Source organism: Fukomys damarensis, unplaced genomic scaffold (assembly GCF_012274545.1).
Source record: "Fukomys damarensis isolate Sample0158 unplaced genomic scaffold, DMR_v1.0_HiC HiC_scaffold_20, whole genome shotgun sequence".
In the NCBI taxonomy this organism is placed as follows: Eukaryota; Metazoa; Chordata; class Mammalia; order Rodentia; family Bathyergidae; genus Fukomys; species Fukomys damarensis.
In genome coordinates this window covers 6,072,977-6,094,706 of record NW_022900932.1, presented here as the reverse complement: position 1 = coordinate 6,094,706, position 21,730 = coordinate 6,072,977, and the positions used below count along the sequence as shown (strand labels likewise).

At 55.7% G+C, this 21,730-nt stretch overlaps 1 protein-coding gene across 2 annotated transcripts in view; it reads right to left on the bottom strand.

Annotated features, from left to right (window-relative positions):
* The window catches only part of Glp1r (glucagon like peptide 1 receptor), a 37,120-nt gene that overhangs the window by 11,837 nt on the left and 3,553 nt on the right, over nt 1-21,730 (bottom strand). For both annotated transcript variants that reach the window (XM_010638858.2, XM_010638860.3), the window contains exons 2-8: nt 16,472-16,592; nt 15,240-15,336; nt 14,236-14,343; nt 7,608-7,726; nt 7,198-7,304; nt 4,132-4,285; nt 3,472-3,631 (exon numbers count right to left, since the gene is read on the bottom strand). In XM_010638858.2, coding sequence (XP_010637160.1) covers nt 3,472-3,631; nt 4,132-4,285; nt 7,198-7,304; nt 7,608-7,726; nt 14,236-14,343; nt 15,240-15,336; nt 16,472-16,592 — 866 coding nt within the window. The remainder of the gene's footprint in view (nt 1-3,471; nt 3,632-4,131; nt 4,286-7,197; nt 7,305-7,607; nt 7,727-14,235; nt 14,344-15,239; nt 15,337-16,471; nt 16,593-21,730) is intronic.

Sequence of the window (21,730 nt, the reverse complement as noted above, 5' to 3'; positions counted from 1 at the left end):
GGTTGACCAACCGAGGCCCGGCTCATGCTGAGTTCAGTCTGGGTTGATTACTTTCACTTTGGACTGTCCATCTTCCCAGACAGGTGAGGAGATGGATCAGGAGCTCAGAAGGGCACAGGCGGAACTGGACTCCGGGGCTGCGATACCACACCCCGTTTTCAGCACCAGCCGTCCCCTGGTCTCTCTGCCGACGCCTCTCTCCGGTTGGATTCATGGATCTCACGTAGGGAAGGGTGTGCACATTGAGGCGTGTGGACCCCGGTGTGAGTCTACGCGGTAGTGGGGTCCACGTGTATATACGAATACCTTTGGGGGTCTCCCCCAGGAGCACATTCCCAGGGCGAAGCCACTTCGCAGCCTTTCCTAGCACCATTACCCATCTCTGCCACTCATTTTTGTCTCTGCCCTCGCAGCTACGGCACAGCTCCTGTGCTTGATGGGGTTAAGCGTGGCAGAGCAGCACACAGCTGGCGAGTGGTCCTCACCAGATGCCCCCACTTTTCCTGCAGTCCTGGGGTATGAACCAGAGCCTTCGCATCGAGTTACATCCTCAGCACATTTTTAACTTTTCACTTGGAGACGGGGTCTCACTAAGTCACTAAGGTGCTCAGGCTGGGCGCGAACTTGCCACTCCCCTGCCACAGCTTCCCAGAGTGCTGGGATGACAGGTGTGCGCCACCACATCCGGCTGGCCCGTTTATTTGGCACAAAGCAGGTAATTTATTCTTTATATAAAGGAATCAAGTGATCTTTAAATGCTCTAAACATAGCATGGATCCTGCCACATACAAGGTGCTCAGTAGGATGCATGAACAAATGAGTAAGTCACTGTGTCAGCACAGGAGAAGCCTCAATGTATGAATGGGTTTCTCCAGGCAGGAGCATGCCAGTTCCTCAAGCTGCACATGCCTCCAGAAACTTTGCTTCTCTTGCTACTGGGGGTTGAACTTCCGGCCCTGGGCTGAGCTACATCCCCAGCCTCTTTTTTTTTTTTTTTTTTTTTTTTAATTCTGAGACAGAGTCTCACTATATTGCCCAGATAGCCTTGACCTTGTGATCCTCCTGCCTCAGCCTCCTGAGCAGATGGGATTACAGGCCAGGCACATGCTGACCTTTCTCTCTGGGACTCCCTCGAGCAAGGGGGCATCACACAAGTTGTCAGCATTCATCCAACCCGTCCCCACACACGGGGCCCTTTTTAGAAGTACAAGCACAGCTCTGTAAAGACAGACAACACACTTCCTGCGGGCTGCATCTTTCTCCCATTTGGAAAACCAAAACAGGCTGGAGAAAAAAGCTCAAATGAACACACACAACTGGTGCTGGGAAGTAATGTTTCTCCATCCTGTGAGTTTCTGGGAGCACCCAGCTGCCCAGAGACTGCAGAAGTTGACATGGCATTTAAGGGCTCCCCAAATTACATCAGAGTCCTAAGTTTAGTTCTGCTAAAAGTTCTTCGCAAGCACCCTCCTCGGCCCGGGACTCCCGGCATCACAGCAGAACCCTCAGGTCTGTCTGTAAGGGTCCCACTTTCTCACTTTCTGTCCCTCCGTCTCTTTCTTCTTTTTTTTTTTTTTTTTTTTTTTTTAATTCTGAGACAGAGTCTCACTAAATTGCCCAGATAGCCTTGAACTTGTGATCCTCCTGCCTCAGCCTCCTGAGCAGATGGGATTACAGGCCAGGCACATGCTGACCTTTCTCTCTGGGACTCCCTCGAGCAAGGGGGCATCACACAAGTTGTCAGCATTCATCCAACCCGTCCCCACACACGGGGCCCTTTTTAGAAGTACAAGCACAGCTCTGTAAAGACAGACAACACACTTCCTGCGGGCTGCATCTTTCTCCCATTTGGAAAACCAAAACAGGCTGGAGAAAAAAGCTCAAATGAACACACACAACTGGTGCTGGGAAGTAATGTTTCTCCATCCTGTGAGTTTCTGGGAGCACCCAGCTGCCCAGAGACTGCAGAAGTTGACATGGCATTTAAGGGCTCCCCAAATTACATCAGAGTCCTAAGTTTAGTTCTGCTAAAAGTTCTTCGCAAGCACCCTCCTCGGCCCGGGACTCCCGGCATCACAGCAGAACCCTCAGGTCTGTCTGTAAGGGTCCCACTTTCTCACTTTCTGTCCCTCCGTCTCTTTCTGCCTCCCCGCCACCCCAATTCCCCAAGAGAAAGACGCTCTAGTTGAGGAAGTGCCACCCATGGACCCTACCCTGGTGCCCCAGACCCTGAGCCATGAGCGTGGGCATGAGGTGGTAGGAAAAGGACACTGAGAGAGCTCCAGGGCACCGTGTGTCCCCACCAACTCCACCTAGCCATCCGCTCCCCTGTACACAGCACACGTCCCTTTGATGGGGCCCGCCCTCTGGTTGCCATGGTGATAGGCCCCAACAGCACTGATGCTATTTCCCAGAATGGCCAGACGCGGTCATCCACCTCAAGCCAGCCTTGCTAAGCACCCCTTGATGGCCAGCCCCTCCCCACCCCACCAGGGTGCTGCTGCTCTTCCCTTCCTGCCTGTCTGGCCGGCTGAAGATGCCTGGAAGGGGGACTAGAAGCGGGAAGGGTCCTGCGGGGGGACAGTGGAGCTTCGACCTGTATGGAGAAGTCGGGCCTTCTGGCCGCCTACACGGAGACCGGAGCCTGCTTGGTGGGGCCTGCAGGGGACCGAGGGATGTGACTAGGCCGAGATCTGTACATGACAGGCAGGGGCCCCGGCCCGGAGACCAGGAGGCTTGGGCTCCAGTACCCGCTCTGCCCTTGAAGCCCTGTCCCTCTTGGGTCTTGCACTAGAGACACTGGCCACACATGGATGACAGCAGCAAGCGAGGAGGAAGGTGTGGTGTAGGGAGGGGCACCTGCAGCCTCCCGGGCAGGTTAGGGTGGAATGGGGCTGTGTCCCGGGTGGGTGCCCGCAGTCCCTCCGGCTGGGGCTGCCCAGTCCGTTTTCCTGGCCGTGCGGGGCTCCCAGCTCCGCCCCTCCTCAGAGTCCCACGTGGCGAGAGGCAGAAGCACAACCAGAAATGTTCCAGCAAAAAAAAAGACACGATGGTTCTTGGCACACTTTTTTGGCTGGAACATTTCCAGCTGGGCTCCAGGCACATCCGCAGTCCACCCTCTGGTCACCCCGCGGCCCAGGTCTCTGTGCCCCCCCGCCATCACCCTGCCTGCCTCAGGCCCCGCCTGACGCCCTCTTCTTCCTCTCCCCACCAAGGACTCACCATCCCTCGGGGGCCTCAGCTGCCCTGGGCTGGGTGTGGTGCTCTTGCTCCGTGGGACCTGGGACCTGGGAGCAGGGGGCTTAGGGACAGGGCCCCGACTCCAGTGCTGTGTGCCCAGTGGCAGGGGTGGAATTGGCACAGGCGGGGGTGGAGGCTTCCACTCAGCGAGAAGAGGAGGTTCCGGCCGGCCCGCCTGGCTGTGTGTTCTGAGAATCAAGTCCACCCCATCTCGGGCCAGGGGGGCCTTACCCCAGCCTATGCTCAGGTAGAGCCTGAAGACGCGCTGCTCGGAGAAGACGGAGAAGGCCAGCAGGGTGTAGAGGTACACGCCCTCCACCAGCAGCCAGTAGTAATTGGCCGCCACGCAGTACTGCATGAGCAGGAACACCAGGCGGCAGCCCAGAGAGTCCTGTCGGGCAGTGCAGGAAGAGAGTGGGGACAGAGGCCCGGCCTGCGGCCTCTCTGGGTCCCATTCCTGTCCCGCCCCAGCTCCTGTCCTGCCACAGTTAGCGTTAGCGTGTGGGACCAGAGAGCTTCTGTTTTCTGCCCAGGGCCGGTGCTGAACAACTCTGTCTGCATCAGCTCCCTGAGCAGCAGAAAGTAGCAGAATGCCATGCCCAGGCAGGTGAGAAAATGAGCTGCAGAGAAGTGACCTGGCCCAGTACACAGCTAGGAAGGGGCAGGGCTGGGGTTCAAGCTCAGGTCTGCCTCCAAAGACTGCTTCCTGGGTCAGGCTGAGAACTCCCTTAGTCTGGGGCCTCCCTAGGTCGACTGTCACCCTCAGCAGACCGGAAGGAAGGTCCCCAAGGTACTGCGTTCGCATCAGAGCTGGGGCACAGGTTTGAGAACCAAGAACAAAGGCTTCCCCAACTGCCCAGCTTCCCCCGGCCTCCTGGCCACACCACACACCTGGTAGGAGAGGAGCCCATCCCACTGGTGCTGCTGTGCAGCTGTGCTATACATCCACTTGAGGGCGGCATCCTTGATGAAGACGGACAGGGCTCGCAGGATGAAGGATGCAAAGAGGTTCAGGTGGATGTAATTCCGGGTGCAGTGCAGGTGCCTGAGGGAGAGAGCGGCAAGACGGCCACACTTCTGCTCTGCCACCCCACCCACCAGGCTCGCCTCCAACTCAGGGGCTGTGCTCAGGTGTTGCTTCCTCTGTGAATGCCCTTCTCCCCCATAACCCTGGAAATCCTGGTCCAAGTCAAGTCCTGGCTCTCCAGGAAGCCCTCAGCCAGGCGGTCACTCCCTCCTCGTTCTAGCCCTGTGGCTGCCCCTCCGATCACACAGTCACGCATAACCAGACACACTGAAGATATGTGAGGTCGGTTTCCCCAGTGGGGACTTCGCTACAACAATACCACTGTCCCACTCGCAGAGGCAGATGGTGGGGGAGGAGGCAGGAGTTCAGGTGCCAGTGTTGTTCTGTGTAAAAAGCTATAGCAAATTAGAAATACAGAGGCACTTTTCAACCTGATAAAAGCCATAGACCCAGCCAGAAGTGCTTAGGATTCCTTGTACTTTAAAACCAGGAACAAAATAAGGAATTGTGCTATTGTCACTTCTGTTCCACAGACACTACACATCCTAGCGACTACAAAGCCAAAGGAGTAAAAAAGGACAAGACTTGGAAAGTAAGTGCAACAAGAAAATGGGCAAGATCATTACGGAGATTATAAAACTCGCTTAAAATCCATAATGAAAAATAAAAGAAAGATGCAAAGGTACTCCGCATTTATGGATAGAAAGACTCTCTACCTTGAAGGAGTTTATTAGTTCCCCCAACATTAACTAGTAAATTCAATGCAGCTGCAATAAAAGCTCCAACTTTTTTGTCAAGGGACTTTAAAAACTTTTAAAGAAGGGCTAAGGGCCTGGAAGAGCCCAGACACTCCAAACCACAAAAAAGAGGCTCTTGCTATTAGAGAAGTAAATTTTCTTTCTTTCTTTCTTTCTTTCTTTTTCTTTCTTTCTTTTTTTTTTTGTACCAGAGATCGAACTCGAACATAACCACTGAGCTAAATCCCCAGCCCCAAGAAGTAAAATTTTTAATAAACCTTTAGGAGATAATTTCTAATAAACCATGGTTTTGGGACAGGCACAGAAAGGCCAGTGGAAGGGGTACAAATGACAGGAAGCAACCTACAAACACATGGGCCCTTGGTACATGGTAGAGTAACCAAGAAGGGAGGACAGGTTACTAGCAAATGGTACGGAGGCAATCAATTATATGTGCATATGGAATAAAGAAATTAAATAATTAAATCCCTGATCTTCACCATTCCCAAAAATAATGGTGAGAAGGTATGGTGGCTCAGAGAATCATGAGACGAAGAGAAGAATCCTGTGACTTTTTAGAAGAAAATTTAGGTGACTGTGTCTGCGACCCCCAAGATAAAGAAAGATTTCTGAAACATGAGCCTAAAGAAATCTAGTCTGAAAAAAATACGTTTTTAATTAGTTGATAAAATTAATTTTTTTATCCATTGGTGGCACATATTGATAAGATGACCTTTTTCATTATATTAAAGTGCATAAAAAGCACCACAAGAGCGAGTGAAGAAATAAAGCCACGGACTCAGAGAGGGCACACACTGGATTAGTATCCAGCATAACGAAGGCCTACAATAAACAAGAAAAAGCCAAACAAACCAATTAAAAAGTAAGCAAAGGAAGTAAGCAAGTAACTCATAGATAAAAAAATATGAAAATACACTTCTTGTCTCTAGCAATCAGGGATATTTCACACACTCCAGATTAGCAACACTTAATTCTGAAAATGTTAAATATCGATGAGAATGTTCTGCAAAAGGACCTCTTCTACCACTCGTGAGAGGGCCAACTGGAAGACCCCCTTTGGAGAGCAACTCAACACCACCCAGTAAACTGGCAAAGCGAGTGGCAATCGTGGGCAATTCTACCCCAGTCATATGGCCCAGGGACCACACAAGGGTCACAGATAAGAACGGCCATTGGAGCAGAATTTATCATTCGGAAAGAAAAAAAGGAAACACCTCGCGCGTATCCATCCAAACAACTACAGACAAATAAACAGTGTTACCACAATGGAATTCAGAATGACAGCTAAAATTAATGAAACAGAACTGCCTGTATCAATGGGAACAAATCTCAAAATAGTGTTGGATCACAAAAAATTGTAGATGTGTACAATGTGCTGTTAAAAATGCACAAGACCCTGCTATATATTTTTACAGATGCTTACAAATATGGTAAAAGGCTAAGGAAAGGAGTAAGAATTGTAAGAGGCAAATTCAGGGGTTTAGCTATGGTGGCTGTGGGTAGGGAGAGAGACCTGGCTGGACAGGGTCACCAGGGAAGCCCTTGCTTTATCCCTAAGTCACTCTACTTCTGAATCTCGGAACTAATGCATAGTGAAAGAGGAGAATATTCATCTAATAAATGCATTTACTGAGCACTGACTGTGTGGCCAGTGCTTGAGGACAAGAGGAAGGGTGCCACTCTCCTGCTGCTTGGTGTCCGCAGGTCCCTGTCCTCAGCATCCTTCCTGTCACAGAACCCAGACCTCTCAGTGTACCCTACGAGTGACAGGAAGCTGCTCCCCAGCTCCTCCCCTGGAAGAAGGTTCTCCTCTAGATCTGACCTCAGAAAGAACGTTTTGGCGGAGGCTACCAAGCTCCAAAGAGAGCAGAATCCCCAATCACTGAATCTTTTCTAAAATCTTATTGAATTTTTGATCATTTAAGTCACATCTGCTCACTGAAGAGGGTCCCAGGACTTCCACGCATTTGGTAAAGCAGGCTGGGGAAGGTGCCCTTTTGTGTAGTCTGTGTGCACAGCGGAGATCAGACTGAGTACGGATCGCCTTGGCCTCTCTTTAACCTCCTGCGTTTTGGAGAGAAGGACCTGCTGCCCGGTCACCTTGGTTTGGAGCCCCTTCTCGACCCCAGAGAGTGAGTGGAAAACAGCTCCTGTGGGCTGCCATCGCCTTACCTGAAGCTGAGGAGGATGGCGGAGGCGAAGACCAGGGCGGAGAAGGACAGCGCGTAGCCGACTGTGTAGATGATGTAAAGGGACAGGAGCTGCTCCTCCGGGGAGCTCTGTGTGCACACAGGAACACGAGGAGTGTGGAGAGGGCACAGCCCATGGGCACAGGGACAGAGGTGGGGCCCCCGGGCTGGCCCCCTCAGGGATTCCAGAACCAAGGAGGACAACCATCTCTGGACATGGCCCCGGGACTTCTGGGGTCCGGTTCCAGGCCAGAGCAGTGAACACACACTGCTGTGTCGAGACAGCACGGTGTGCCAAGCCCAGAGGCAGGGCCAGGTGAGACCCCACAGACGGGACCTGGGACGCAGAGACCCCACTGCCCCCGCTCGGGCTGGAATCCCCACTCGGCTCACTTTCTCCCCGTGCTTGGACTCCTCACACTCCGACAGGTCCCTCCAGGGCAGGCTGGAGTTGTCCCTGTGCAGCCACAGGCCCTCTGGGGTGCAGAAGCGGTACACGTGGCCCTGCAGCACTGGGTGGGGAGATGGGCAGCTGAGCCTCTGCCCAGGGCTGGAGCCTCCATCCCTCCTCAGCTTCACGGTCACCGCCGCTTCCCCAGGACTGACACTTCTGAGTTATTGACACGCTCGACCCCTCTACATGCATACATATATGTGTACGCACACACTCACACACACACTCACACACTCCTAGTCCTTCCTCTCATTCCATAAACCATGATGGTCCGGGCCTGGGACAGGGGGTCACCAAGGTGAAGATCACTCGGCTCTTCCTGTTGACCACTCAGGCCTGCAGGTGGGTGAATCTACGCCTCGGAGCTGAGGTCTCTTTAGCTCAGAGCCACGTCCCAGTCCCGGCCTCACATCACACTGCCGGCAAAGAGCTGGTGCTGGGTAGACGTGGTCCTGCCAGGCCTGCAGCCACTCTACGATTCCTGATTTTCCAGACCCAGCCCCCTCACCCTCTCACACTCCTCGGGGTGAGCAGATCCTAAGAACAAGGCTGGCCCTGCAGGCCTGAGAGAAAGCGGGTGAGGCAGTCCCTACTTTGGGGAGCCCCAAAGTCTGTGAGGGGAAACCCAGACCCATCCTCAGGGAGCCCCAGCCTCAGAGAGACATGGCAGTACCTACAGGGAACCTCATCACAGGAAGCCCCAGTTTGAGGGGAGACACAGCGCCATCCTCAGTGTCCTCAGGAAGCCTGTCTGGGGGGAGACTGTCCCGTCTGCAGAAAACATGGGTCTGAGGGAGGCACAGCCTTGTCCTCAGGAAGCCCGTCTGATAAGGAGACAGATTTCCTTTCAAAGACCATCTGCTCTGAAAGGAACACATAGTCTCACGGGGCAGACACAGTCTTCGCCCTTGGAATTCTCCCTTCGTGGGGAAAAACCAAGCTTCTGACCTCCAAGTAACCCCAGGCCATATGCTGAAGGTAGAAACTGCCCCTGGAGGCCTCCTAGCCTGTGAGAGGGGAGCCACCCAGCAATCCTCCTGGGACTCTGAATATGGACTCAAGACTCTCACAGAAAAACCAAAAAAGTCCCCAGAAGGGAGTGCTGCAAACACAGCGGAGCAGAGCTGGCGGGGACGTCCCCTGCGACCACGGTCATCCCACCTGGACACTCGGTTGCTGTAGCAGCACCCCTCCATCCCCTCTGCCCACCCGCTCAGAAAGATGGGTGGCTTTGTGGCCCCAAGTTCAGGTGAGGCCAGGACAATGCTTCCTAGGAGGTGCCTCATTGCTTACCGCCCTGCAGGAGAACGTAAGTTGGGTTCCAAGGCCACGGCACAGGGGACAAAAGGGTGAGGTGGGATTGGCATAGGGGAATTAAGGAGGGAAACTAGAGCCCAAGACACATTTTAAAGGGATTTTAAATCTGAAAGACGAAAAGGATTCTAAAGACTAGCTTTCTGGGATGTGAAAGGAAAGGAGAGTGAAGAAGCCACCAGAGGCCCTGGGTGGCAGCGGCTGGTGAGTGTCCAGGTGGAGGAATTAGCTGTGAGAAGGTGTTCATGCCGTGTGTACGCTGAGGAGCGCGGCAGCCCACCCAGCAGGGTCCCCAGGGGCACCCTTCTAGGACAGGGGCTCCACTACACAGATCCGGAGCCCCGGTTAGGTGGCAGGGAGACCTGTACATTAAGCCTGTCATGTTCTAGCAGGGCCTGTCCATACAACTTGTCCTCCTTGTCGCCCAGCACAGGCAGCCTCCCAGCCTTTTCTCTCTTCCCTCCCTCCTTTTGTGAACAACCCCTAAACAAGGTCCATCTCCAACAGAAAGGAGTTATCGGAGTACACAGCAGGCAAATTAGCTTTAGTATCACTTCCCCTGGACAAACATGCCTTTTAAGACTTCACCTGGAAGAGAAATAAAAAGCTAATGGCGGAACTTCTGGTGGAGGAACAGCAGTGGCCTGAGAACCGGGAGTTATTAACAAAAAATCAGAGCCCTAGGTAGGCAGAGAAGAGGGGCAGGCACACACCTGATTTTAGCAACTTGAAGGGAGGCTCTCAGCACCCCAGATGACTCTCTTATGTGCTGCGTGGATGCTTGAAATTCTCTCCTGGGCTCAAGTTTTCAGATGGGCAGCAAAATCAGCCGTTGGTTACAGATACGGGGGCCTGGGCTGACTCCGCAGGGAATGAAACTGGTACCAGGGCCTGGCCCAGCAGCCCAGCTGGATGGCAGGAAGGGAGGAGAAAGCAGGGGGTCCAGGGGCTCCAGGGGGAAAGGAGACAACCCGAGCCATACGAGCCATCGGCCCACAGCGGTGTGGCTCCCCACAGCTGGCACATGGCCTGGCATACGCCAGGCACTGCAACTGCTGCTCCTCTCCCTACATGTTCTACACGCACCTGCTCTGCGGGCTGCACAGTCGCAGAATCTATGGTTTGCACACCCTCAGCGCGTTATGCGCTCAGCACGGTTAATCCCATTTTGCAGGGGAAGAAACAGAGTCTCTACAAAGCCATGCAACTTGCCCAAGATCACCTGGCACAGTGACGATTCTCACCCCACCTCCTGGCCTCTAAAGGCCAAGTTAGCAGACAAACTTGCCGCTAAGTCAACAATGACCATATGCCATTTCTCCTCTGCCTTTCCTTGGGGCTTGGATTTCCCACCATGCAGCCCTGCCCAGTGGGTTTCTTGCCAGTGTGGCCCATGGCAGCTGATACCGTCCCGGGCCCTCTGCTCAGAGCCAGCTGGGGAGGTGGGTACAGATGTGTGCACTCCTGGTTCAGAGCCAGGGATCGCTGTGTCCCTGAGAAGCTCAGCCAGCCCTAGAGGGTGCATCTGTCAGTTACCCTTCATTAGCATCAAATATTAAAAGCCAGGGCTGGTTCCTGGCGGAGCCTGTGGTCCCCAGGCGCCCACCCTGGCTGGAGGTGGGCTGGGTCCGGGTACAGCCCTGCTTATCAGCCCAGCTTTATCTGGCCTGGGAGGAGCTGGCCAATCACAGCCAGGGGCTTGGCTCCACTTGTCAACAGGAGGTGGCACGGGGCAGCCGCATGCCAGGAGGCCCAGGGATATTTCATTAAATCAGCCCCTGGTGCTGGAAATAAAACCCCCAATTAAACACTTCCCCTCCCGGAAACCGCCTCGGCGCCTGTAATCAAGCTAACAGCCGCCCTTCCACGTGGACGCAGGCACTCAGGGCTGTGGAGAGCTGCTCACGAATCCATTAGCTGCCGCACCGTGGCAACAGAGGTGGCAGCAAGAGCCGCTGGGCCCCATTCTACAGATGGGGCCGCCGAGACTCACAGACCCCGTGCGCCGGTCCTCCTCACGGTGGAAGGACAGACTGGCAAAGAAGGCGCCCACCCAGGCCGGGGTGAAGGGTTCGTGTGCAGCATCCTGGCCTAGGAGGAGGAGCCCAGGGACTCGAGTTCAGGTCCTGGTTCTGCCTTCGACCAGCGGTGGCAGCCCGGGCGGCTCGCTCTACGTCTCAGGTCTCAGTTTCCTTATGTGGGAAGGGGACCTTTCCCAAGAGATAAAGGAGAGGAAGTGCCTGGTGCACGGTAGGCTCCACAGCCGCTTCGCTGACCCCCAAGGAGCTGCAGCTGATGATGCCGCTCCAGCTAGAGCTCCTCGGAGCTCAGCTCGGGCCTCAGTCTCTCCTTGGCAACCCTGGGCAGCCGTTAAAGCTCCCAGGCTCAACATTACTCAGGGGAAGCATCTGTCAAGAGTTTCCAAGAATTGTGAGTTATGGGCTATTTTAAAAGCTTTTTATGACTCTCATATAATTAAACTAAACTAACAAACAGGTAGAAATCAGGAGTGGGGCAGCTAATGAGTCTGCAATGATCTGAAACATCAGCTGTTGGTGAGTAAACAAGGCTGCTGATAGCCCCTCCAGCCTGGACACCCAATCTCGTGTCTCCGGCACTGCCTGGGAACGCGGTCCTCCACCGCTCATCCGCTCCTTCCCACGCCACACCATCCCGACCCCCCAAGTTCACAGCTCCAGGGTTCAGAATTCCAGGGCTTCTCCGGCCTCCCTGGGACACCGTGCAGCTCTGAGGCCGGAGGCCTGGCCCCGTGTCCAAGGTGCCACCTGACTGTTGTTCCCCGCTCCCTCTGCAGACGGCCCTCCTTCTCCCCTCTTCTTGCCACATCTTCCAGGCCTCACCCTGATGTCCCCTGAACCTGGACAGGCGCCTTCCCAGTGCCACGTCTCAGGCAGATGATGGTTCTGGCCTCCCTCGAAAGCAACCCCTTCTCCCAGCACACTGCCCACCCCTCTCAGGGAACCCCTAGCTCCCGACAAACACTTAGCTCAGGACTCTGGCAATAGTTTTGAATTTGATTCTTTCCCAAAGCAGCCACTCATCTGCCCAGCTCTGTTCCCAGAAGGCTGACCCTGGGACAGCACCGCTCAGTTCTGTCCTTTGCTGGCCTGGGCCCGTGAGCGGCATTCAGGTCGAATGAGACATACATTTCTCCCTGCTGCCTCCCTGCTTGATTCTGAGGTTCTGGCAGTGGACTCGCTCCTCTGTGGCCACAGTCATTCCGGTGGCTTCCCCAGCTGCCAGGGGGACCCCTGAACCTGTTCTTGCCCCTTGCTTCTCAGGCCCGGGGGTGCTAAAGCTTTCCAGCACTGTGGTCCTCAGTGCTCCACAGACCTACTCGGTCCCCTTGAGGGCCCCTGGCGCAGCCCAAGGAAGCTCTAGAACTGCCCCCAACCTGCTCTCACATAGTGTGGGTGGCCGCACAGCTTGTCAAGGGGGCACCAGGCCAGAGCCGGCAATTATGGTGTGGGAGCCTGGTGTGTGTGTCTCTGAAGTCCTAACTCAGGACAGGAGAAGCCGACTTGGTGATTCTGAGTGTGAGAAAAGGGAGTTAATTAGCCTGGCGAGGGGGAAGGGGAGGAGCTGGCAGGGGGCCGTGCAGAGGCCGTTATCTTCATGGAGAAAGCAATAAAACCGTGTTCGCTCATAAACGGGCACCACCAGGACCTATTTCCTGCTCAAATAAAATTAAAGGTGATGGATGGGGCTGCAAGCGGCAGGCAGAGCTGGGGGCGCTTAGCCCTGAGTGATGGGCTCTGTCCCGTGTGTGGCTCCCTGGGGTCTAGAGGCCCAGGCAAGGCTGGCCAAGCCATGGTCCAAATCTCTGAGAAGCAGGGAAGGTGTGCAAACCAGGGAGGTCCAAGGTACCCAGAGCCGGAGGGAGACATGAACAGCTATTGTCTCTCAAGGAACAGCAACCCCCTCACCTCACCTGGCTCCATCCCCGCCCCCCAGTAGCAAAGTGAGGCCCAGAGAGGTTGGGAAGTTGCTCTCGCTCACACAGCCGGTCAGGCGTACCATGTGCAGAGCCACCGGACCGCAGGGCTCCCGGCACTGACTTCCCCAGCCTAGGCCAGCCAGCAGAGGCCACTCCCCTGTCCCCAGGCCAGAGTCACACACACAGGCACCCCCCACCGCCACCACCACCAAGGAAATCCAGTGCAGCCATGAAACGCGGTGACTTTGAATCACAGATCCCTTGGGGCTGCCACTTACTAGCCGTGTGAGTTTAGAAAAGCCACTTAGCATCTCCGCGCCTGGCTTTCTTCATCTGGAAATGGGAGGCCAATGGGATTTGCTCGGTGCCTGTCTCTCTCCAGGCCTTGGCCACCCCTGTGCCCCTCACCTCTGCCTGAGGGACTGAGGAAGGATGAAGCCCATGCTGGGCCCTGTGGGGTCACCTCCTCCAGGAAGACCCCTGGCTTCACCCAGCCTGATCTCATCCTCACTGCTGCCTGTGGGCCGGGTTCTGCTTGGGGTCAGGCCCTCCGAGGTACAACAGAAAGAGCAAGGCCAGGTTCAAATCCCGGCTCTGCCATTTTCCACCTCACTCAGAACAAGTGACTTAAACCTCCAGGGGCCTCTGTTTCCTCATCTGGACAAGAAGCATAAGCATGGGGTAGTCATAGAGTAAGGGAATGCCCTGCTTTGAGGACAGGCCTGGGTCAATGAATATTATGGACAGATTTTAGGATAAGAAGTATCTTTTCTCCCTTTACGGAGACCCAGCTCCCTGTGGCAAAGCTTCTTGACTCCACTATCCCTTACCCAGGGCCCTCAGCACAGGAGGCTGGGACGACAGGGGTGGGGGTGTATCAGTCACTTCTCAAGTCAAGGGGCGCCCTGTTGCCTTGGTCCCCCCCCCGCCCAGTTTCCTTCCCCAGTGCAGGGCCACACCACCAATCCTGACCACGGCTCCCCATGAGCCCCTAAAGAGCCGGGATGGTGCCCCTACCAGGAAGGGTCACCTAGAGACACACACACGTGCACCCCAGAGCAAGGACACTCCTGTGTACCCCTGCATCTCTTCCCACCTGGCTTCTTCCTCACTACTAGATGAGAGAGTCTCCTTCCTGTCTCATGTCAGGCCCACACTTCCCCCTATACCTGCCAACACCCCATCCCCCAGGACAGGCCGGCCGCTGGCCAGGAGGCCTAAAGACTCTGGAATGGCCGCAGCTGTGTCCCCACTGGGCCTCGGCCTGCAGGACACAGGGAAGGCCACAGACTCACCGCTGTTGGCCCAGGGCAGGTACCAGGGGCAGCTGACATTCACAAAGGAGCCCGGTGGCCCGTCTGGCCAGCAGGCATAGTCATCAAAGGTCCGGTTGCAGAACAGGCCTGTGGGTGAGGGGAAGAGGCTTTGAGTCCCTGCCTGTGCCCAGCCATGCTGCTTATCCTTCCCTCTCACCAGACCCCGTCACTGAGCAGCTGTATCCCTCTGCCCCTCAATGAGTGCTTACCATACACCACACACTTCTCTGTAAGACCTCAGTATCCCCGGCCCCATACAGCTTTGTGGGCATAAAGACCATTATGTGGCTAACTGAATGTAGCAGGAGCTCAGTAAACAATTCTTCTAGGCCTAACTGTAAACCACCCTTCACAGATCAGAGAGACACGGTAGCTCATGAGGCTGAGAAAAACCTTCCTCTGTCCTGTAATTACTGAGTCAGGATTTGAACCCAGATCCATCTGGCTCCAGTCCTGCACTCTTTAAAACACCCCACAAACTCCCAAATATAATCTTCAGCATTCTCCCTAAGTTGCTATGTTTCCCAGGCTGGGCTGGAACTTGTGATCCTCCTACTTCAGCCTGCCAGGCATGGACCACCACACCCTGCTAACATGTCTTCTTGGATCTGCTGGGCCATCAGTCCATGCACAGGCTGTGATGGGCTAAGGAAGACACAGAGTGGATAGGCCAGGTCCCTGCTCAGAAAGCCTCACTCTGAGGGCAGTGGGGATATGAGCAGCAAGACAGCAGCCCACAGTTGACAAGCCAGATGGACAGCAAGGACAACAGGGAAGGAAGTGTTTGAGCTGGATTTAAAGAGCCTGAGGATTTGGACCGGGAGAAAGGGGTTGAAGGCATTCAGATGAGGGGACAGCTTGGCCCACGGACAGCGGCACAGGGCAGGTACAGTGTCCCAGACTGGAACCTGATGCCCAACCACCCACTCCGGTGGGGTCCATCGAAGCCTTCTGAGAGCCAGCTGGGCCCCCCCTGGACTCACCTGTGACCGGGGGTGGAGTCTCCGTCAGGTTGCGTTGACACTGGCGTCGGTATTCTCGCCATTTCTGCACTGTCTCTGAGAGGGACACAGTCGCACCCTGGGTGGGAGCAGGGCAGCAGAAACGTGGGCCCTGTGGGTCCAGCCAGCCCTTCTCCTACCCTCTGCCCCTCCAGAGAACCTCAGAGCCCAAACCTTACCAGGCACTGGTCACCTCTGAGAGGGGAGGGAACAAGCCACTGCCACACAGGGAATCCAGGTGCTGCCTTTGACATCTTTACCCTCCCAGGGACTGTGTACAGCTCGAAGGCTCGTAGGTACCCAGAAAATTGCTACAGAATGAATGTTTTCAGGGGGTGCGTGGGTGAAGGGGACGCAGGGAGCGTGACTCATGTACGGTGTCATCTGCGCTGGCTGAAGAAGAGACTTCCTGAGGGCCCGGGCTTGGTCACTGCCTAGGCCCCCTCCACCTGGTGCCCAGTCAGCCTGCCTGGGGGCAGCCTGCACTTTCAACCTTTCTAGAAGGAGACCCAGGGCAGAGTGGGAGAGAGACTGCAAGCCATGACGGGCCCACAGCACCTCAGGAAGCAGAGCTCGGTGACCTGAAGGAAGACTGAGATGGGGTGCTGGGGTGGCAGGCGGAGCCAGGCTGTCGACCGTTAGCATCCCAGCTGCAAAGGCAATGGCGGGTGGAAGAGGGCAACGGAACCCCCAGTGCTCCCCTCTCACGTGACACAGACCCGGAATTCAGCCAGCCTCTACCAGCCAGGAGCAGGAGGAGCTCCAAGGACAGGGGAAGAGGGCAGGAAGGTTCCAGAACACTGACATCACATCTGCACTGGGAGGCGTGCTCCTTTCCCCAAGTGGAGGATATGAAGCCCAATTTCCAGAGCGGGTCCAGAACCGGCCGCTGAGCACACAGCCCTCTTCCTCTCCACCGAGCGAGGTCCCTTCCGCCCATTTCTACACACTGCTTTTGGCGATGTCTTGACGCTGTGGTGCTTTTTTATTTTCATTTTTTCCTAAAAGACCCTACATGGTCCTCATTTAGAGGCTGCCGTTGCAGCAATGACCAGAGAGCCCCTTGTATACAATTTAGGGTCTATATATAATTTAAAACAAAAGTTTACTCTTTGAAATCACAAATATGTACACGTGCATAGAAATTAAATCAGCGTCTTTTCAGAAGCCCACACCCCTGACTTGTAAAGCCCCGAAACTTTACCCCGTGATACCTGGTTTCTGGGTAACCCTGCCTGGGTATGGAATGAGTCGGAGTTTATAAGACAGCTGTCTTTAGCCATGAAGAAAGCTCCAGAAGTCGGGGCCACGCTTGCTCTGAGGCTCGGGAGCAGCCTGGAAATGAGTGAGCCGGTGGGGGTTACTGAAGCACACAGCTCTCCCGGGGGCAAAGGCTAAGATATTTGGATTTTTTCGGGGGGAGAGATGGAGAAAAAGAAATCAATTCCGCCACCCACCAAGGCCACACCGTGATCACAAGCACCAGAGCGGCTGGCAAAGTTTACCCTAGACCGTCTTCATGGATCCATCTCGCTCCCCACACCGTCCTGCCTCTCTCTTCTCCCCATTTACCCTGGAAAGGTCTCTTCCTCCTTCCCCTCCGTGCAGCAGTGGCTGCTGGTGAGTGGGCAGAGATGGGGGAGAGAGCCCCTTTCCTGTATTTGTTTCCAGTAGGAAAACTGGCAGGAAGCAAGGTCACCGCTGGGAACCGGGCAGAAGGTGTGTTCTAGCTGGGGAGGAGGAAGGACTCCTGGGGACAGCAGCATAAAGGTCAGCGGGCCACCCTACCCCAGGGAGCTTCCCACAGCAATGGCTCAGTCACCAGCTCTGAGGCGTGAGGGATTAAAACCCTTCAGCTGGGAGTGTTCAGGAGAGGACCCTGTCCCCCAACACTGGGGCTCCCCGAGGACGAGACCGCGTCTCCCCTCAGAGAGAGGGCTTCCTCACAACAGAAGCACCCGTTCTTTCCCCAGCCCTACTCAGGATCTGTGAAGGAACACTCCTCAGCTCTCCCCCAAACCTGGGTCTGTACATGGGCAGCGGAACTGCCTGGATCTCTGGCCCCTCAGAGCCCTGAGAAGCCACACGTGGGTCAGGCTCTGGGCAGCAGCCTGGGTCAGGTGCCGAGATGAAAGGAGGTTGCTGAGGGTCAGGGCTCCAAGGCTCTGCAGGAAAGTGAGGCGGGAGAGGCCCCAGGAGTGGCCAGAGCGGGTCTCAGTGAGGATGGGACTCCGGGGACACACACAGCCTTCGGATGGTGGGGAGGCTGGGCTAGTGCGAGGAGAGTGGTATTTCAGCAGGAGGGCCCAGTGTAGACTAAGGCTTAGAACATGGAGCACGGCGATAGAAAGAGAACAGATGGACAGACGGATACAAGGCTCTGGTCTGGGATGAGGCCGGAGCCCGCCCATATGTCCGTCCGGGTGACCCTGCGATGGGTGAGCGGCTCTAGCTTCGAGCTCAGATCCAGGCTGGAGCCTGGGGCTTCCCCGTCCATGAGGCAAGTGTGCAGGTCTGTGTGCAAGTTGTAACTTCCAGCCTCCGTTTACACAGGTGACAGTGGCCACAACAGCAGCCCTGCCCCCCACAGGGCCATTGTGAGGACTGAGATCCTAAGGCATAGAACAGCCCGGCAGGTGACTGGGTCAGTCTATGCAGTGCCTGTTGGGGTCTCTGATACTCAGAGGAGAGGTGGAGTGGAACGAACAGGGAGGTCTGGCTTAGTGGGCTTCGGAGCCAGTCCTCCGTTACCTCTAGAAGCAAGAACCTAATACACTTTCACATCCAAGGACCAATCATCCTGCCAGTCTGTGACGTCTTCCAGCAGCAACTCCAGCCGGTGGCACAGTGAAATGGGGGAGGCATGGGGTCCCCAGCCCGTGAGGGCCAGGGATGTCTGTCAGGTGCCTTCCCCACTGCCCAGACACCACCCCAGACTTAGGGCAGGTGGGCAGTTTTTAGAACTGAGCCTTCCAGGCTTCAGGGAATGGCTCTGTGAGGAAGTGGGGACAATGGCTGGGTATGAGGTGACAGTGAGGAGGGGCACCCCTCAGATTCAGGAGTTTGGGGTGGGTCTGAAGAGGAGGGCAGTAGACAGACTCACAAGTCTTTGGTTCACATGCCAGCTCTGTCTGTTAATGTGGGACACATTTCATCTTTTGGGGCCCGGTTTCCTCATCAGAAAGTAGGCACAGCACTCTTCTCAGAGTTACCGTGTATAAACAGGTGACTCTCCGAGCCCTGCACTGTGGGCAGAGTTGGAAGGAAGACACGGAGGGAGAGGAAGCTCGCAGAGAAATGGGCTTCCCAACACCGGAAGGCTCTCTCTCTCCAAGTTCTGGCCCAACACGGAGAGGGCCCTGTATTTCTCAGTGCAAATACAGCTACCAGATTCTTTCCTTTCCTAGAAACCATTTGTGTGGAGAGGAAGGAGGCCTTGGTCTCTCTGGGCGCCGAGGAGAGGGAGGAAGTGAGGGCCTCTTAGAAGGAGTAAGAGGGCTCCAAAGACACATTCTGAAAGTCCCCAACTGGGTCCAGCCCTTCAGGCCCCTGGGGTCTCCTCCCAGGACCTCCTCCCTGCCACCTCCCAGAGCCCAAACCCTGCCTCCCATCTCTGCCCTGCAGGTGTAGCTCCCAGGTCCTTCTCTCTTTTCCCTACTTTTTCTTGTTATGGGCTTTAGATATCTGAACCGACAGGCAGGAGAAGGCAGACTACACACACCTTCTCACAGGCACGAGGGCCGCTCTTCACTTACCTTTGGAGACTTTGACCTGGAGTCCCTGACCTGGACTCTCCCCCAACCCACAGTCATGCACTGCCAGGCACACACTCACATGTTGCCCCTAACAAACATGCATACACACCCAAATCCTTGACCAATCCACTTGACTCACACTGTGACACACACTGTTACTAGCATACTGTCTCTCCCTCAGATATGGACACAGAGCAGCACTCACCAGGATCACACACACACACACACACACACACACACACACAATTGGGCATGCAATTACATGGTGAGATGTTGCACATATAGTGACTCCAATCCAGGCAATGTCACACACAGGGTCACACACAAATATACAGGGAAACAGGGGCTCGTGTAGCCTGCACACTTTTCTCCTGATTCATCTCTGTCTCTGTCACAAATCTGTCTCTGCAACTCATGCACATAGGGGAGTAGAAACACATACAGCCATGTCCTAGGGGCAGGCTGCAGCCGAGGAAGGTCCTGTATTCCCTCAGCACAGGCATCTGAGGGCAGGTTGTGGTTGTTTTGGTCGTTTTTGCCTGGTCTCTAAGCTGGGACCAAGACCGGGAGAGAGCCCAGCTCAGCAGGAAGTCCACACCAACCTAGGCACAGCCTTGGACTCTGTCCACTGGTACTCAATGCAGAGGCTTCCAACAGCCCCTCCCCTGTTCAGCAGTTCTGGGTCCCCAAGGACAAGCAATCCACTGCCCCAGGGGACAAAATCTCATTTCAGGTGCCAGCACCCCAATCCTGTCTGTGACTCCACATGAAAAAGTCCTATTTACAGATGAGGAAACAGGCTCAGGATGGTCAAGTGCCGACCTGAAATCACCAGGTAATGCAGATACTTGAACCCAGATCTGTCTGGCTTTAACTTTAGGTATCAAAGGCTGTCTGTCTATCCATCTCCTCAGTAGAAAGGGGGGACCTTGGGAGATAAGGAGAGGGGAGGGGAGTGGTCTATCTCAGGAACAAGGAAGGAGTGGCCCAGGTCACCTTTTCTGGAAGTCAATCCATCCCCCTCCCTGCAGGAAAGCAGCTTCCGGCCTCCCCAGACCTTCAGTGGAAGAGGGCAGGGGCCCTGGCCCCAGCCCCACACATTCATTCTACCCTTTGTTCCTCGACTGCTGGCCCACCTCATACAGGGAACTCTCTTTTCCTGAGCTTTTGTCCTTCCAAAAGTGACACAAGGGGAGCAATTCTATTCCTGTTGACCTCATAGAAAATAAAATGCAGAATTCATTATTCTAGCGTTGGATCTGCGTGCGTGAGGTTTTGTCACAATCACTGCAGTCTAACTCAAAGCCGCCTGTCACGTCCCCACAGAGCCCAGGGGTGCCAGCACCCCACAAGAGCACCCCCACAAAGCTCACACTCTCCACTCCGTGCCCCGCACCTCCTGTCCTTCTGTGCCACCCAGGCCCTCTTGTGGCCCAGGACTAAGCAAAGGAGGAGGACCAGAGGAAAGGGCGGGTTCAAGGAGCCCGACTCTGGGAAAACAGGTTCAGGGGAGAAGACAAGCAGCCCACAGAAGGTTCCTCCTCGCTTTCTCTCTCCCTTTAATGCTAGCTTGACCTGCAGCAGCAGGGGAGCAGTAGTGAGTCTGCAGTCAGGGTCCCACAAAGATCTCAAGTTCACCAGGAAAGCCCCGGCCTGCCTGGGGAGCCACGACAAAGGTGCCGCAGAATGGGGGGGGGGTTGCCTGTCACTGGGACCAGGGGCAGCAGTGAGCACGGGGGAGCCAGGGAAGGGAAAGAATGAGTGTGGGCTGGGAAAGGGCTGGCACCTTAGGCCAGAGGCACATCTGGCCACATCTGGTTCTCAGGCGGTGTATGGAGTCTGCCCCTCCATCCTGGCCTGTCACCTGTTCCGGGACACAAGTCAAGGCCTACGCAGGCCCACTCCCCAAAGGTCTCAGTTCTTTACCTCTGGAAGTAAGAGTAGGTGGTGGTGGGAAGTGACTGTTCCCAGACGTGAGGCAGGACACCCAAGCCTGCGCTCTGCTCTGCCCAAGCTCTTTCCAGCACATCTGCACAACTGCCCTGTCCCAGAGCAGCTGACCACCTTCCTCGGGGCAGGAGCGGGGGAGGAAAGGAGAGCCCAGAGAGGCACCGCCAAGGGTCCACCTGCCACCTGCTCTCTGGTGGCACCACGGAGATCGGGGTGTCCCTGCCTGTCCCGAGACCCGGGTCTGGTGTGGGCTGTTAATCTGGGGATTCAGAATGGGTGTGCTGGGTGTGTGAGGGGGTCCTGGCTGCTTCCTGCACCGAGCTTCCTGCTCCTCTGCGGCAGGGGCTGGGGGAGGGGGTGGCAGTCGAGTTCCATCTGGGAGGTCACAGAGGAAGGACAGCAAGCTGCCACCGCAGGGGCCCTGGGCTATGAGTCGAAGGCTGCACCTGCGGGTTGGGGGGGGCTGGGTCTCCACCCTTGGCCTTCTCAGCGTGTTTGATTAAGGATGGAGGAGCGGAGGGTAGGGGGAGCGTCACAGGACCTGGGCGTGAGCGGGTAGGCAGCGGGGGTCGAACCTGGGTTGTGCCAGGGCGACTGGCACAGGTTTCAGAAGCACGGGAGTTGGGAAAGTGGTTTTGGGAAGGGCAGAGAGAGATACAGCGAGTTCAGCTGGCACCTGGAAGAGGGGCCCCGGCTGCGAGAAGTGGGGCCTGGCCGGGGCGAGGGAGCCGCGCACCCACTGTTCACCTGGGCGTCCTCGCCCGCGGT